The sequence below is a fragment of the Petaurus breviceps genome, unplaced genomic scaffold (genome assembly GCF_028583685.1).
Source record: "Petaurus breviceps papuanus isolate PSGF00001 unplaced genomic scaffold, PetGlider_PUasm1.0 90625, whole genome shotgun sequence".
NCBI classification, from domain to species: Eukaryota; Metazoa; Chordata; class Mammalia; order Diprotodontia; family Petauridae; genus Petaurus; species Petaurus breviceps.
Genome location: NW_027187289.1, coordinates 493,920 through 512,687, shown reverse-complemented (window position 1 = coordinate 512,687; position 18,768 = coordinate 493,920). Strand labels below are relative to the sequence as shown.

General features: G+C 35.5%; 1 protein-coding gene across 7 annotated transcripts in view; it reads right to left on the bottom strand.

The window, feature by feature from the left end:
* MBNL2 (muscleblind like splicing regulator 2) overlaps positions 1–18,768 on the bottom strand; it is a 193,976-nt gene that overhangs the window by 27,317 nt on the left and 147,891 nt on the right. For 3 of the 7 annotated variants that reach the window (XM_069064141.1, XM_069064143.1, XM_069064142.1), the window contains exons 5-7: positions 17,223–17,486; positions 10,325–10,378; positions 9,541–9,694 (exon numbers count right to left, since the gene is read on the bottom strand). In XM_069064141.1, the coding sequence (XP_068920242.1) occupies positions 9,541–9,694; positions 10,325–10,378; positions 17,223–17,486 (472 nt within the window). Of the gene's footprint in view, positions 1–1,609; positions 1,705–3,014; positions 3,051–9,540; positions 9,695–10,324; positions 10,379–17,222; positions 17,487–18,768 lie in introns of all 7 variants that reach the window. The other 4 variants (XM_069064147.1, XM_069064144.1, XM_069064146.1 and 1 more) reach the window with 4 other exon arrangements.

Below are 18,768 nucleotides of genomic sequence, written 5' to 3'. Positions count from 1 at the left end.
AGTAACATAAACCAAATTAGCTCAAATATATGCCCCAAACTTGTCTCCCTTGACCTCACTGGTCCTGCTCCAATTTGATTTGTAAGATTCTACAAAGCACTTTCCTCACAAGAACCTATGAAGTTGTGAATTAGGTAATGCAAGTATTATTACCTCCATTTTACTGAAGCTCAGAAAAGTTAAGTGATTTCTCTACATGCACATAGGTGAGATAACCCCTGTCAATGAGTACTCATTTCAGGGGGGCAGCCAAATCTTCTCTGGACAGAGGTATATTTGTTATAGAACTTCTTCATCCCCTACTTTACTCCAATTAGCTTTTGGATTTTTCAGCTATTGTTTTGTTTTGGGGTGGGTGGTTTGAAAGTTAAGGAGATTTTTCTTTTCTGGAGAATGAATAGGATTTATGGTGTGAGAGGTAGAGAAAGGAGTGATTCTTGATACTGACAATAAGCTTGTAAATAGCTTGTCTACAGCTCTGCTTAGTTCAGTTCTCCTCGTTTCCTTCCACCCTCCCTCTCTTCTCCTCAGCCCTTTCTCCTAGGGGGAATGGAAGTTCCATGTCAATGCAGTTTGGCAGTTTATTCTTTTTGGCTTTGGTTTTATTGGAATTCCTCATTTTGTTATTTTTCTGTATCACATAGTCTCTCTCTCTGTCCTTTCCCCAATACCATTCTACTATCTTTTATTTTTCCCCTGTATCCTTTTCAGTAGCAGAGAAATGCCCTATCTTTCTTTTATAAAGATGTCCACCAGCAAATATATGCTATGAGTTGTTTTTCCAAGAGTGGTCAGAACTTGTGTTCATCTATCAATTCTCTCCTACTCATTCTACAGCCTTTGGCCATGGGGCAACTAACTGGCCCTCTCAGTTAGGACTGAACTCATGACCTTAATCTTATTAGCACCATGTTCTAGTAAGCTGATCTAATTAGTCAAGATTGATTGCATCGAGTCTCTGTGAGCAAAGTGGCATGATAGTTTATTTAGAGTATTCTATGTATGGTTAAGACTATGTCTACACAATATGTGAAGAGTCCAGTGATTATGTAATAATCAGTGTGAACCATCAATCCAGAAAATTTAACCACCTCCCCCTCCCAAACTTCCCTCCCACCCCAAATCTGTTTCTGAGGAAAAAGAGTAGGCTATAAAAAGAGAACAGTCCTTTCCTCTAGAACAGATCATTGGGTCTCAATTAACTGAATAGTTGCCTCAGTTCCATACCTCACTTTGTGTGGATAAAACCTTAAAATATAACCAGTTTGAAACAGCCCATGGTGTGTTTGGACGTCTTTTAACATAGAAATTCTGATTCCACTGGATAGGCAATGCTCTACTAAAAGAAATTTAAGCCTGTCAGGTTAATTACACAATATTAGGTACAAAAACGAACAGTGCAACACAAAACATAGCTACATCATTATTTGCAGTAAATGTTAACTCTAAATAAGTGCAACCTGTCCATAAATGATTGCTATAAACTCATTAAAAATAAAATTTGATGGATAAAGATGAAAAAAAATTCTCATTGAGAATTTTTTTTTCAAAGTATCAGCACTCATTTAGAGTTTGGGATTTGTGAAAGAAAGCTTTAAAAGGAGCAAACCTGATTGGCTGTGGCTGTTGTGGCGAAGGGGACACTTGTTGCAGGAGTTGTTGCTGCAGAGACAGTGGCGGACGTAGCGCTGTGCATCATGGGTACTTTCAGGAGGGGAACCATGGAAGCAATGAACAGTAGGGTGTAGCATTATGGTGATAGAAGTGGTATTTTGGCATGGTGAATATCAGAGCAGCAAGCCATCATGGGTTAAACCAGCAGATGGCATGCAACCACAATGCAAAGCAAGGAAGCATGGGAGAGAAATAAAAAAGGGAAAATAGCTTATTACAAGTACAATTAAAGGAAGTTTTAAAACACAATCAGTGATTCCCAGAAAATCCAAAGCAGACTCCTTTGGTTGTATTAATAAAAGTTGTATTTCTAAGTATGATTATTCCCCCAAATTGTCTCTCTCTAATCCATGTGGCAATAGAGTTCTTATGAATGTGAATAAAATTGTCCAATAATGTAGGAATCTATAATTTATATTCTTTGACAGATTTATGAAAGACAAAATGTTTTAATTGTCAAATCAAAATGGGAAATTATATTCCTTAAAATGGTTTATGATTAGGTTGAAATTTTATTAGCATTCAGTAATGCTGAGATTTTCAAATGCCTATTTTTCAATAGCCCTGCTGTCCTGTTTCATTGGGAACTGCAATGGATTGTTGTTTATTTGTGCCCCAAAATTGTAGCCTGGGTACAAATAGTAATAAACTTGATATAAAATAGTCAAATTTATTTTGGTACAATTCATTTTGGATCCATTTTAATTGGAAATAATCAGAGGCTCTCCTACATTTAATCTTAGCTTGTTTTCATACAATTACACCAATTTTAAAAAACAATCTACATTTATTATTTAATCATATTTTCCAAGGGGGAACTAAAGTGATAATAAGAATGATCATAGAGGACATAATAATGAAGATGGCAACTTAAGCATTTTGTCTTAGGAAACATTTCTATTAGAAAAAATATTTAAAAGAATTCTGGGAAACTCTGATAACTCTAACACACAGCAAAGAGGAAATAAAGGCACACCACTATGAAACTTTAAAACACCAATGAAATTAGCCTACTCTTTTTATAAAGTAAGATACCCCCTCCCCTTATGCTAGACCACATAAAATATACAAATAATAAAAATAGAGATCACTGAAAAGCAGATTGGAATTCATGGTTTTATGCTAGTGTAAAATGGTAGTTAGAGCAGGGGATGTCACATCCAAGCTGTAGTTTTCTTAAAACAAAAACAAAACCCTAAAAACCCTATGAGTTAAGTCAAATAAGTCTTCAGATCTAACCATTTCCTAAGGAATGTCTGAGATTTCCAAAAAAGAAGTTTGAAGCACGTGAAGGTATTATACAGAATATCAAAGACAAATAAAAAAAGGTTGGAACCTACCAATACTGGTAGCGGGTGCCATGCACAAAACTGACCCTGCATGTCATGCAATGGGAGGTGGGAAAAGTGAATAAAGGGAAAGAAACAGGTTAGCTGTTTAGAGTTAACATTCAGAGTGAGATTCAAGCACAAACAGATACCAGCAGAGGTTAGTTTAACGTAACCTTTGAAGATCATTCATAGTTTTCATCATTTATGACTATAACTGATTTATCATTTTGTGCAAAAATTAAAGCACATTGACTGATAGGCATTTCATAATTTTGACTTGTATCCATGAAAATGTATTTAATAATATCAGATTTGTTTCTAATTCCTTTTCTCCAAGACCTCAAAATAATTTGTAGACATTATCAAGTTATTCCCCTTAGAGAAAATAGTGGTTATTTTGCAGATGAAAACTAAGTATAGAAAACTATCCAACATCACAGTGTGTGAGTCAATAGTGTGACTAGAAATAGAATCCATATTTCTAAATTCAGGTCAAGTGTTCTACCCACTGTAGACTACATGTCTTCACTACATTATAATGATTGTTTCTTTTGTTATTGAAAATAATCCAAGTTAGCAAGGTCATCAAGATTTCCAAATAAGAAGTCAATAAATGAAGAGCTCTGACTCAGAAACTAAGGGGAAGGCCATGGAGAAGCAAATAGTATTGTCTACGGGTATTTATCTTGTCATTGGCCTGTTCCTTATATTGTTTATTTATATAACTTGTCCTGTATAACTAAACTCTGTTGCCCCAAAAAGACATATGCTTTTGTGATTATGCCTCAGGGAAACACACAGAACAGCCTCCCAAGCCAAGAAACTACATAGTGAGGCCCAAAGGGCTTAAAACAGAAGGAAAGAAATCCAGGACTTTAAGGACCACCATGACTCTGCCAAGGACCCCTTCTGATCTTGTGTTGCAAACATATTGGACTTTACCTTGCTTAGGTACTTTAGAGAGCACTTTGGCTTTGACACCCTTCTTAAACAGCAGGTGGTTAATACTCCTGGCTATATGGTGCCAGGAATCGATTTTTCAGGCTAACGATAAAGGTAATCTTGCATTTGTGTATGAAAGCCCATGAACACGGGAAGATGGAGCCTAGGAATCCTTTAGGGGCAGGGGAATGGAAGCAGGGTATCATTGTCTAAATGGTCCTTATTGCCTGGGCTCATCTCTGTGACTGCTAAACTTGTAGCAATGGTGATTTGATTTTGGTTCTTGTTTCAGTTACAGACCAATTTCTTATTGAGCTGCTTTCATTTTAGACCCAGCTTTTTATCAGAAACTAGGACTGAGTTGGGGGTAAGGGTTTGAACTGACATTCACTTATGGAAAGACCTTTAAGTGAAACCAATGATTCAGAAGGCTTCAGGAGAGTAGAGCGGAGTAGGTGTTGGAACTTTAGCTCTGCCTTGTATCTTGAAGAGATCTGGAGCTTTTAGTGGGATAAAAGCCTAATATGAATCAACAGTGTAATGGGAATGTAAATTTTTAAGATCTTCCCTGCCCCTAGGCTAAAGTGCCTCTGGAGCCTGGGGTGGGAGGCTTGTTTTTCAGTAGATACTTTTTGATTGGCCAGTGGGTCCAGAAGGTTGTTACATTCTCTGAGCCAGGAGCAGGCTATATAAACCCTGATTTGAGGCTTTGTTTTGGGGCTCACTTTGAGAAGTGTTCTGTGATTTGATCAGATGAGACTCTGGGAAGCCATTGTTGAGAGCCCCCTGGCTTTGAAAAACCCAGATTTTGATTTGGTATGGATGTAATGGTTGGACAGTTTGGAAACCTGTCTACTTGATCTGTTTCTCTGTCTTGATAATTCTGTCTGTATATTCTGAAGTTCGGGGTGCTGACCTTTTCCCCCTGAACTAGGTAAATGATACATATTTGACTGATTAAAGTAAGCTTGTTAACCCATTTTGAGTTGCTTTCCTTTAACAAAGCAGATCCAAGAACCTGTGTTGGCAGCCACCCTGGGGATGCTGGGGTGCTTGCTGCTACAAACAGTAGGATCAGGCAGCCAAGAAAAGTGAATGTAACTTTAGGCTGCATTAAAAGCAACAGTGTCCAAGATTAGGGAGGTAAGAATCCCACTGTACTCTACCCTCGTTATATCAGAAGTACTATATTTAGTTCCTGTCGCCATGCTTTATGAATGACTGGAGTCATGGGGGGTGGGGGGAGACAGGCAACCAGGATGGGGAAGGGCCTCAAATTTGTACCTTATAAGGATCACTTGAACCTATGGTGGATGCTCAGCCTAGGGCAGAGAAAATTTAGGAGTGAAGGAGGTGTGGCAGGAATGGGACAGAATGATTTCGCTTGGCCTGTAGAATTAGGAACAATGGTTGGAGATGGCAAAGAGGCAATTTTTAGAAGGGTTTCCTGACAAAAGATTCTCCAAAATAAAACTGGCTATGTAAGGTGATAGAGAATTCACCTTCACTGACAATCTCCAAGTCAAAGCTAGGTAACCACTGGTCACCTTTATTATTCAAAGGGATTCTTGTTTAGGAATGGATTGCTTAGCTAGCTTCTGAGGTCTCTTCCAACTCTGGGATTCTGGGAAATGCTCACTTGACTTGTTTCTTGTGGATTTAGCCCTAAATAGCAGGACCCTGAAATAGCCACAATTTAAACATACAATAAAGCCATTTTAATTATCTAAACAGGACCCGTGGGGAGGTGGCATTATATAGTGGAGAGACCACTGACTTGGAGTGAGAAGACCCAGCTCTGCTATGACCTTAGTTTCTTCTGTATATGAGAAAAGTGGGATAGAAGACATATAAGATCATAATTAGCTTTGAATCTGTAATTTTATATAATTTCCTTGAAAAAAAGTCTATTAATGGTGCACAAGGCTACATGGCCTCCATGTGAAAAACTATGTGAACCCAAATGTTTGGTTTATTTTTTTATCACATATTTACATAGTATTTAATGAAATGAAATGGGTAGGTGACCTCTTTTATTGCCAATATGTTACACTCGTGCATTATATTCAGCAGAGGAAAAAAAATGTTCAAAACATCTTTTGTTTGGATATTTTCATCAAAGAGGTTTGCATATATGTATGTAGGTTATCTGGATAACTATTATTCATTTAATATTTTATATACTCAGTTTTTCCATCTGCAAAATGAGTATAATTATGCCTGCCACTGACTATAGTGAAATATATTGAGAAATAATGAGATAATGTCTGCAAAAACACTTTGGACAATTCAGAATAAACCTGTCAGAGATGCCAAGATTCATTATGCTGCTATTTTTGTCAATATGTATATATTTTTTATCACTTTCCTAATAGCAAAAAAAGAATGATAACCACTGAGTTAAATTTAAAAAGGGAAAATTACCTACTACTAATATACGGGGGGCACCAATGAGGACTGTATCTATTTTACATTAGTGTTTTACAAGAGGTCCCAATCTTGCAAGGTATTGATGGTGTCCACACTACTATTAGACAACATTCTTATATCTTGCATGAAAGTTACCCTGTTTCAGTATTGCTGATTTTGGCAACTCATCAAAAACTTTACTATGAATGACCTTACAGTAAAGGATAACCTCTATATGGATATATGTTGCTCCTTTTTTCCTTTTATAAAATATTATAAACATAAAAAAAAGTATAGGGAGAAAAAAAATCCTGCCAGTTTAAAGCAAAAAGACCATCATCCATCAAGCAGCAAAATAAAAAAAAAAATGATTTAAAGTAATCACTTGAATTGTGTGATTTAAAACAACAATAATAACAATAATTTTATTATTATCATGGCTATTATGGATTTTTGGAAATGTACTTTATACAAAGTTAAAGCAATATCTGAAACTAGCCAGAAGTAAAGTAAGCATAGTATTTCCTGAAATTGGCATGCAAAGGCAAAAAAGGGTTTTGCTAATTTCTTTTCAGTTTCATTTTTTTTTTCAAACACATATGGAGAACATGTACAAGCATCATAAAACTTCAGGAAAAAAAAGTATTTGAGATGAAGAACTCTTTCATGCATTGCATTTCACAAATGTTTCTATAAGTTTCTCTGCAAAGACTTACATTCTTGCATATTAAAAAAAAATCACAATATGACTATCAGTGAAAGCACTTTTGACACACCTTTGGCCACTCCAAATTTCACAGAAATATGTGGTTTACATTGAATCTCCCACAGTCAAAATGTACACGAAGCTTTCCTATACAAACGTGAATGATTAATTCATCCAATAGAGGGCAACAGTACACAGCCCCAGCAACATTTATGTTTCCTTAATTATTTAATATTCTTCCATAAACAAAATTCAAGAAATTGTACATGGCACATAGGAATGATGTGTTTTCTTGATTGGAAAATATCTAAATGGTTTCTAAGTGAAGTATTTTTAAATGAGAGATTTTTTTTTCTATGATTAAATGAAACAGTTATTATGGAGGGATGTTAAGTGTTAGTGTTAGAAGTGATAAAACGAATCACAAGTTATCTAAGTTCCAATGTTCAGCAGAGCTCTTGGGATTCATAGGCAGTTGCAAGGTTTGAATTGGGTTTGATGAACTTTCCCACATTTTCATGTTATTTTCTACCTGTTTTTCAGAATCACAGAATTTCAAGGGTTAGAAGGAACCTTAGAGGTCATTTTGTCCAACATACTTGTTTTCCAAATGAGAAACCTGAGAGGTATGGCACAGAAAGTGAGATGACTGGCTCCTAGTGACCCCGAAAGTTAGCAGCAGAGCCAAAAACAAAACCCAGGTTTGTCTCTTTCTGTTATACCATGTTGCTGCCCAAACTTATCATAGCCAGGGGACTAGTGGTGGAAGCCTCATCAACCTAACCTTAGGAGATGCCTGTGGAAATCCTGAAATAGCTGATTATCTCAGAGAACCTTGTGCTAAACCTAGCTTGGAATAAAGCCATTGAATTACATTAGCCATAGTGACTAGTAACTTTGTATATAGAAATACAAATGTTATAAATGTACCAGAATATAATCAAATTGGGCTTTATTTACCATGGTACCAATGCAGCCTTAAGAGTAGGTAGTGATTTCCAACATGGGAAAGTGCATTTTGTGGGAGCATGATTTCTAGTTTTAAAATAAATATAAAACTTTAAACCAAGAAAGCAGAGCACTATGAATCCTTTCACTTGCTTAATTTGTATACTTATTACAACTTTAAAAAATTTTTTAAAAAGATTAATAAACACATGCCAGAGTATACATATAATAACAAAATATCAGGAAAGACTACTAAAAAAACTTCTTAGACTGACATGCTTACCATACATATTAGGAGCTGAAAAAAAAATTCTTAAAAAGATTAGCCACTCTAATAATATGCCATTTAAAATTATTTCATTAGGTTTTTTTGTAGTAAATAAACTAGCTTAAATTTATTTGTTCCCCTTTAACAAGATTAAATAATGTTGAAATACTACCACCATCACTACCACCCCAACCCTCACCTAAAAACATAATAAATAAAATAAAACAAAACAAAAACCCAACCTCAATATTCTTTCTGCTCCCCAGGGCCTAAGTCATTCCCTGGCAATAGTTACACTATGACAGAGAAACAACAGGTTAATTTGGTCTATGGCGTGAAAAAGAAACAAAATATCAGCTAATTAAGTAAAAGAAAAACCCATCAAATTGATTGCTTGGCATTCTGTAAACAACTGATTTCTCCCCATATTTGGTGCCATACATTGTACATTATGCTATGTAAGGACATGTAACAAAATGAGAGCTGGAACCAAAGTTGGATTCTAATCCCAGGTCCACTGCTGACTTAGTCTATGTCCTTGGGAAGCCTCATGTACCTTATCTGGGAAATGAGAGGCTAGAACTAGGTGATCTTTAAGGTTCATCAGTAGAGTCCTAAGGTTAACGTAAATGACCCTCAAGCAGCCAGAAAGAGTCAATACATTGAAGCATCTCAATGTTACCAGGGAGTGACTTGGCGCTAAGGAGAATTAAGATCTTTGCCAATTTGATATTGATGGAGATGGAGAGAGGTATAGACAAGGACAATATGACTGGAAAATTTTCCTTAAATTACATTGCTTGCCTTTTGAATGTACTCTATGGGGAAAGATTGAAGTTAGTATTCCATATATGTTTTACATACATATGCATATATGCAAATATATACTATATATATAAAACATTAATAATAAACCTTGGGTTCATTTGGAAATATTTCATATTAAAAGGATATGTTTATATTAGCAACATTCAGTCTGTAAATACAGAAAAAAAAGAAATGTTTTTATTTTATCATTTATCTCAAGGATCAAATCTAGTATTTAATTATCTAAACTAATTGGCTTTAGAATCATAACAGACTTTGTATGAAATTCAAATTAACATAAATCCTTCTAGATCCATGTTTCGGTCTGTGCTGTACCTTTAAAAGTAGAGGAGGCGTCACCAAATAGCTTAAAGAAATGAAAAAAAGAGAGTGAATTACCAGAAGCACATTCAAACCAGTGGTTTTTTTTCCCTAAAATATTAAGTGGAACATACCTGTCGGAATAAATGCCGTGTGTTGCTGCAACTGTGCATGGGCTAGTGCCTGCTGACAGTGCAAGACGCTGGGATTAAAGACGGCGCTGGCACCGTTGCTTTTTTCAAGTGCTTGTCTCTTTGGTAAAGGGTGAAGAGCACCGGGAGGAAAGGCCTACAAATGAGGAATTTTGATAAGACTTGTAGAACTTAAAGTAGAAACATACCCAGTCTACACAGAGATAAAATATTGCAACATACTTTAAAAATTGACAGCTAAAGAGATGCCTTTGCCATGCACCTTAATTCAAACAGCAGCGATGTACAATGAGTGAGGTTTTGTTATTGAGGGCAAAAGCATGATTTCATTAACCTAAGACTGTAGCACCACAACTATGGAAAAGGAAACTATCAAGCAACAAAAATGGCATCTGCTTTAAATGAGTTAAACTATTCTAAAGGAAAAAGGCACTTGTATTATTAATACCTATTACTTTTTTTCCCCTAACTACATGAAAATATTTTGAGCTTAAAAGTTAATAAGGATTTTAATGAGAACTTTCTTTTACCAAATCATTGAAACTTGCTTCAAAACTTTTAGAAACAGTATTAAAACATGTTAGGATTAAATGATTCTCTTGCATTTATTACATATGAAAAATGAGATGGCTAAACACTAAATTGGATATTTCCATAAATTAATAATAATGACTGTTTTCAACTGATGTTAAAACAAAAAGCAATACAATCTCAGTTGGTTTTCTGAAAAGCTACATGCAAAGCGAAAGGTGAAAGGTCAAAGTACCAGGTCTACAGTTGCTTCGAGAGGTCGCTTCATTGCTTTGGCAGTCGACTGAGTCTTTTAATAACAGGCAGCGAGCACATGATGGCAGTGGGCCAATGGGATTCAAGCGAATTAACATACAGGTAAACAGCAAGCAGAGGTGCATCATGGGAACGGCATTGCATTGTGGATAGGTGAGAAGGAAAAAAATATTCTGAATGCAATATACAACATACAAAACACTAGGCATGCACAACAACAAAAATGTTCTCTAAAGAAATGAATATTACACCTTGAATTAGTATTGAAGCAAAAATGCATCTACTATACCTTAGTTAAAAGCATATAAGAGAGTAAGATATAGATGTTTGAAATTCAGGAAAGTTAATTAAAACAGCAGCTTGCATACACACCATAAGCATTTTTATATTGCTTCACAGAAATGCAAAAATCTTAGAGATTACATGGGTTGATTTAGAAGAACTTCTGATAAGTTAGTTGTCAAGTCAAAAATAATCTAATAATTGTATGCAGCCCAAGTTGGATAATATTACATGTTTTCATACCAAATCTACTGTAGCAAAGTGAAGTGACAAACTGGGACAAAAAAATTCAGGCAAAAAAAAATAACAAACACCAAATTTTTTAAGCAAAAGTGTTTGGGACTTTCTTTTTCTTTGGCTGAATTATGTGGATAATTGCCTCAGTTCTCCATTTTACTTTGCCATTGTGGACTTGGCAGTGTGAAGTACCCCTCTGATTTTAGCAAGTTTTGGAATTAAAGTTTGTTTCTGATTTTTCCCAATTTCATACTAAAATTTTTGTGTCTATTGACTAACTTATCATCCATTCGATAGTATCTACTACATTTGGAATTGTGGCTTAGGTGTTTTTCACTTACCGCAATATACTGAGAAAATGACACTTTTTTATTTTTTAGCAATATAAGTTTTTCTGAGCTACCATACTCATCTATATTCTGTAAATTTATATGTATATTTAGAAAGATCAGTGACTGAGTTAGTAAGAGCATGGAACTGATGGTTAGAAAAGGAGTAACAGCTAAAAATAGCAGACTTGTTAAAATGCTTAAACCAAATAACATATTTAGCACATAACCATACTTTGTTGCCAATATTTGCATTTAAGGGGCTGAAATGAAAACAAAGGTTGATCTGATTAGATCACAACAGAAAATTTTGCTAATATTTTCTAGTTTTTACAAAGATCCATAGTAGCATAATAGCATTCTGTGAAAATACATAGGATGGAAGGAATTGCCATAAATGAAACAAAAAAAAAATCTTTTTTTGTGCAGCACAATAGGTAAGCCCCTCATATTTAGTTAAGGAATTCATTTTTATGTTGGATTTATTCTAAACTACAGATGTGGAAGAGCAGACAGAAAATAAATAAAATATGGAAAAGCAGCCAGACTAACACTGAATCGAGACACGTGATGGGCCACATTTTCGTTCATAAACAAAGTGTCACTCACCAACATTTGAAAATTCTGATTAAAAAATATGGAAGAGAGAGATAGAGACAGAGATACAGAGAGAGAGAGAGACAGAGAGAGAGAGAGAGACAGAGAGACAGAGAGAGAGAGAAGTGCTGAGATAGTCAAAGCAGGAAAAACCCACAAGGAAATTAGGAGACAGGGAATGTTTGATGAAGAAAAAGATATTCAGGGTGACTGAGTGCTAAAGAGAAGACTGGAAAGAAGAATGGATACAGAAGAAGTTTAAATGAGAGATGAACAAAGGAATCTGGGTAGAAGGAATACACTAGAATCAATGGCTGCCACTGTTAATGAACCATGGCTTCTGCTTTAAAAAAATGAACACTGGATAGACAGGTGAATTCCTACCAGAGAAGTTAGTATATTATAATATTGCTTCTGTCACTTGTTTGTTTAAAACACTGAGGCTTATTTCCCTCTTACCAGAATGACATAAAAAAAGTTTAATCAATGATAACACATCCTCTTTTTCTAAAGGGAATTAAAATGAATTTGATAATCTAGCACACCTAACCTTCAATTATCTTTGTATTTCAAGTAACACGTCCATTTTTGTCATGTACCAGAGTATAACTTAGTTTCTGATTATTTTACTCTTATTTTAGCACCAAAGAACCAGCAGGACTCAATAATGTCTATGGGAACCACTGGTGTCCTTGGCAGACCTATTGTTCAGGCAAAGAATTTAAAAAAAAAATAGGGAGGAGAAAGAAAAGAAGAAAGAAAACAAAAGTTGTAGTTGGAAGTGATGGCATGCCATACCATTAGTGCTTCAGACCCTTCTCAATGGCCTTAGAATCATCATTTGCCTTTCTCTGGACTATTGGGAGTTTTATAGTAGTTCTAATTTTCTATGCAGCAAAACTAACCCCTTCACTCAACCTTAGGAATCCTAAAAAAAAAAAAAAAACTTTTCTAGAATGAAGTACCCCTGTTGCTGAAATTCTTAGATGCCATCCTCTCCCCCAGCCCTGAACTCCATGAAAGCTTCCCTTGAGAGTTGCCTTCTCTTTCTTATTCCAACTCTGAAAATGATCTTTATTTTCTCAAATATCTTATAGAACTTTGCATAGACCCCTTCGCTGTACATCTCTTTAGCTGCCAATTTTTAAAGTATGTTGCAATATTTTATCTCTGGGTAGACTGCCTAATCCTCCTTATTAGGTACTATACTTCTTGAAGGTTGGTGCTGGGCCATGTGACTTATTTGTTTTTTCCCCAGGGCCTAGCACATAAGCAGGGCTTAATAAACAAGTTGAATTATCTGAATTATCTAGCCTTTTTTCACTGTTTCTATCCACACAAACTTTCCTTGCCATACTGAACCAAACCTTGTCCTTATATCTCACTCTTCTTCTTCTAGACAAAGAGGCTGTCTTATCATTGTTGTTTTGACATCCTGTGTTGTCCACTAAGCCTTCCTTGTCCAGCTGTTAGTGAGACAGTTAATTCCTTAGCCCCATTTTTGGTTCTGTTAAGCATGCCACTCAACTGTGCCACTTTCTGCTATCTGACCCAGATTGAATCGGTCCAGATCTGTGATTTCATTGGTGTTAAGAGATTCCTACTTTAGGGAACTCTCCATACCAATTCAGATAATCTGCACCACCCTGCAAATTATACTCCTTAGAGAGCAGCCTGGGACAAGTTAAGGTCAAGTGACTTGCCTTTGATCACTCAGTTAGTATGTGCCAAAGGCCTGAACCCAGGCTAGGCCCTCCTTTGCTAAGCCTTCCTGCTTCTTATCACTGCTAACATTTTCTACACGTTTACAAAAGGTTTGAATGAGACTGTAATGCATAAGTCGCTCCAGAATTAGCTTTGCTGACAGAAATCTCAACTTAATTCTCTAAATTCACAGCATCACAGGGACCATGTTATCCCAAACTCCAGCCAGACCTGACACATATTGCTGCTTTTCAAGCTAATAAAGGCTTTTGCTAAAGGAATGTGCTGTCACTACAGTACTATTGTTTCAGAAAGGAATCTTTGCTGAGTTGTTAGAGACCTAAATGCACCAACACCCAAAGGCTGCCTGTTTCTCTTTAGTCAGAGTTGTCAGTTACATCTGCTTTATAATGCATTCCTTCTTCAAATAGCCAAAATAGTAGATGACCCCTCGGCAGCAAGAGAAAAAGAGAAAAAACAAGGCATCGACTGAAGGAAAAGGCAATTTAAAATGCTTTCTTGGTAATATTGATATTGGAAAGTTAAGGTTTCCCCCCTTAATTTAATTGGGTTAATTTTTTTTCTGTACAAAACCTAGAATCAGGACTAGAAATGAAGTTATGTGTCTAATCCATATAAATAATGACATCCAAGTTACCCCAGTGAAACCCTATTTTAAAGATCTTTATATCTCCTTATCTTCCTTAGTAAAAAGCATTATATTATCTGAAATTTATTTACATCTCAAACCTAACACCTGTCTATATCACTTTATATATATAAATGGAGGAGTGGGCCAGTTTAAGTTAGCTCCAGCACGACCCTGGACTTAAATCTATCAATATTTGCTATCTTTAGACATTTAAAAATCTTAGCATCTTTATGAAAAGCATTTTGACCTCTTAAATCTGCTAAAAGGGTCTTGGAGACTCCCACAGATCTGTACTATACTTTGAGAACCAACAGATTACACAATTCCATTTATCCTAACCTTTCTTAGATCTATTTGTCCAGTTCCTAAAGTTTATCCTGTACTTTTATAGTTCTATATCTCTCCAGTTTTTTCTCATGAATAGAATATAGATAGGTTGCTAGTATAAAGTTTTCTTAGGATTCAGTATTCAGAATAAGGGCTAAGGGCCAGGACAGGAAAACTGAGGGTCTATACAGGGTCTGACCAGGAGACAAAGCACAAGAGAACAGAATTTGGAGGCCAGGCAAGTCCTGGCAAGGTTGAACAGAATGTCAGATTTCAACTTTGAAAAAAAAAAGATGGGAAAATGGCCAACTATATTCAGTTTCTATGAGTTTTTCATGAACAACTGAAATGTGTATAACAGATGCAAAGGTTTTTAAAGGATGTTTACGTTTTTATATATGTTAATAAAATTGATTTGAATGAAAAAGCAGTTCACTTTTGTATATAATTACCCAGGAAAATTCTCTCCTATTAACTTAACAGATTTTTTTTAAACTTCTATGGGGGGAAATGGATTATCTTTTGATTGTTATAGTTCAAGAAGTACAAAAGCAGCAATAAAATATAAGCACTGTATCTCTGGCACTTAACACAGTTCCTGGCCTATAGTGGGCACTTAATAAATGCTTTGTTGAATAAATTTCCCCTTTCATAGGCTAGAAATTTTAAATTGTTTTATAGTCATATTTTTTGAGCTTAAAAAAAAAAACCCAAGTTACATTTTAACTTCAAATGTCTGCAAATTTGTTCCTTAGTTCGTTTGCTTCCTAGGCAGTAGTAACTGCTGAATGAATTCCGTGTGTTCATTACATTTCCAAACTAGGTGACTAGATCATTGGAACCATTTGACTGTATTAATCATAAAAGTCACAATTCACATTCATATTTTCATATAAAGAAATAGAAGAGTATGTCTCTAGTGAATTGGCAGCGTTAGCATTAGAAGACAAACATGTTGATTCACCCAACTGAATCCACAAAACTTGCAATTGACTTCAGCTAAATAGATGTGACAACTGCAGTATTTTACATATCCTTGTTAGAGAGGGTATGTGGCTTCTCTTCCTGTTAGACCATTTTTTAGGGTTCTGTTTCAGTAGACAGAGAATTCCCATTGGGAATCTGAATTTAGACACAGTGTAACAATTCAAGAAACCATAGTTTTTTGTGCTACATTTACTGCAAAAGCTTTCCTGAATTTATGTTAGTGATATGAACATATTCCCTACAACTGTGTTGTGAACTGCTACCATCAGGCCTTGTCACCTGGGCATGTAAACTGAGTTCCATGTTTGGAGCTCAGGAAGATTTATGGAAACTTAGATTTACTATTAATACCATAGTTCATCTCTGCTAGGGGTTGAATATAATTTTATGGCATAGTCTAGGAACTTAGTCATTTTTCATTTTTTTTTTCTATTGGGAGTGCCAAAGTAACTTTTTACACGATTTTAAAGTTAGTTCCCTTATTTCTAAAATTAGAGAAAATAATATTTGCATTATCTGCCTCATAGAGTTGTGTGAGGAAAACACTATATATCTGTGTTATTCATATATCTATTGGAAACTTAGAATTCCTTATAAATTGAAAAAATAAAAATATAATTAAAAGACATCTCACATAAGATATTAAGAAAGCTGAAACTAAAGTGTTTTTCACTTTGAAAAAAAGTATATAAAATGCCTTATTAAAGAAAAAGCCCTTTCATATGTGGAAATGATAATTAACTACTTAATGATTACAGTACTTCTTACTTTCATAAAGCCAGTTCCAAAAGAATTCATTTGCCAAAAAAGAAACATATTTTTTAATATTATAAAATAATATTATATTTTTTACAAGGCTCCATTGATACAGATGCATTTAGGAAGATAAGTTCAGAGGAAATGATATGGGAGAGGAGAAATGAGAATGAGGAAGATATGAAAAATAGCAACCCTTTGAAAGAGGCCTGAAGGACAAAACAAGGACATAAGATGTATAAATTACACATTATTATCTTATTAAGTTTACCAAAAATCACATATGTCATTTTGATAGGTTCCTTAATTAAGTGCTGGTAGATAATTAATATGAAATGCATTTAAAGGGGAAATAATTGCCTATGACCTTTCTTGTATTAAAGCAAGGTATTGGCAGGCCAGATTTCTTATACCAGTAGAAATGAATTTGGAATTGCTATGCTCAACCAGGTAAGAGCAGAAGAAATTTTGAGAAAAGCCTGAAATGTCTGCCTTGTTTTGTCCAACTTTGTTTCCAACATTGCTACTCAATGAAGCTAATTAACTTCATTTGCTTTTTGTTTCCCACTCTGAAGACATAAGGCCCAAACCTTCACTTGTTATATAGTCAATGCTTTCAACACAGCATCCTTATGACTGTTCCCCACAAACACATAGCTTGATAATATTCTTGTATCCCATTATCCTCCATTCCCTGTTATCAGGAAACTAAACGGATACATTTAAATCTGGAGGTTAAGAAATAAAGTTGCACAGGAGAGCAGGAAGTATTTAATAACTCTCTATACCCAAGGGGTTTATCTATTGTGCTGAAATAGCAAAGGAAGGGTAAACACTGAAGAAACTAATACAATAGGGAAGAAATAATAGCAGCATTCCCCATTTCCTAGCTACGTTGAGGGCAATACGAAGGGAATGTGGCCTAAGGAGAATTCCTACTGTTACGGGAACCATGGCTGGGCAGGAGGAAGGTGGTAAAAGGCAAAGCTGGAGAGATGCTCACTTACCATCACTGTCGCTGCTGCAGCGGCTGCCTGAGCGGCCACGGCAGCCTGGTTGGCTTGGTGCTGAGCAGCTTTGATTTTGGCCTGCAAGTGTGCAGGAGGGTGGAAATATTTGCATTTCTCCCTCATGCAACGACCCTTTATGTAATCCATACAAACGGTTACAGTGTTGTCATTTGTATCAATCATTGTGCTGTCTGAAGGATGCGCAAAGCGGCAGTCAGTCTCTCCTCGGGCACAATTTCCTCTCTGGAACTCCCTGCACACCTAAAAACATGTGGCAGAAAAGAGAGCTTGAAGACGATGGACCAAATGGCAGCAATGGCCTACACATTCTTAAAGGAAGAATGGTGTGGTTTTTCTCCTGTTAATGGTTGCTCCTTCCATTCCATTCATGAGAAAGTCTTATTTAATTAGAACTCAACAAACCAATTATATAAACTTAGAAGATATATGAACCAACCTCAATTAAACATAGTATTTCGCTATTCTCTGTTTTTAGGATGAAGAGATAAATAATAAGAACATGAGCTGAGATCAGAGTCCTAGTAAAGAATTCACCTGCAACCAGGTATGATTTCTTCTTTGCCCTCCCACATTTCCATGGCTTGCCCTGGATTCCTACAAGTTTACATATAACAAAAGGGGGCAGTGGAAGAGGGAATAAGCCTACCTTTCCCCCTACCAAGGTAAGAGGCACTCCTGCTATGTATAGTAATAATCAATGTCTACAATTATGAGCCTAATGAACTATACGATCCTTAATCATCAAAGACAGATTCAGTTATGCTCACTATAGTATACTGGGTGACACACGGAAGTGAATTACTATGTTTTAGAAATATTTCCAAAAGGAAGCACTGAAATAAAAAGGGCTTTTTCCTCAACTCTCATCTCAGAATTGCGAGTAAGCAGAACACGTCATCTCCAAAGAATTCTGGTTCAACACAGTTTTACTATATAAAGCAAAATCTCTTTTGAAATAAGAAATTCTCAGTAATTTGTTAGTACTAATGTCAGTAGCCTCGAAAAAAGACTCATAAAATTTTAAATTCTCTTTAGATTTTAATTCTAAAAGTAAAATGTTATTTTGTTATAGGAGTGTTTTGTGCCTTAATCACATTTGTCGGTGTATGAAAGTGTTTAACTGAGCTTAGTTCTTGGTGTGAAATGCAAGCTTCCTAAAAATCAAACATACTTCTTGAACATATTATAAAAAAAAGTAGGCTTGAACATTCTTGCTAAGAACATTAGTGAACTTTATGTCTTTAGCTTGTAACACGTAAAGGAGAAAACTATTTAGATTTTCCCCTAAATTACATGTAAAGATTTTTCATAGCTGGAAAGAAAATACTCTTTAGTCATGTTTTGTACTCATTAAATGTTCCTATTCAATAGTATTGGGGGGATATACTCTACTGTTGTAGGCTTTGTTCTTCACTTGAAATAAACTAAAACCTGCTTTGCCAAAGGCCATTTCAATTTTATGTTATATTATGAAGGTCTGGTTATCCCTATCACCTGGTTTTGACTCAGCAGTTTTAGTCTA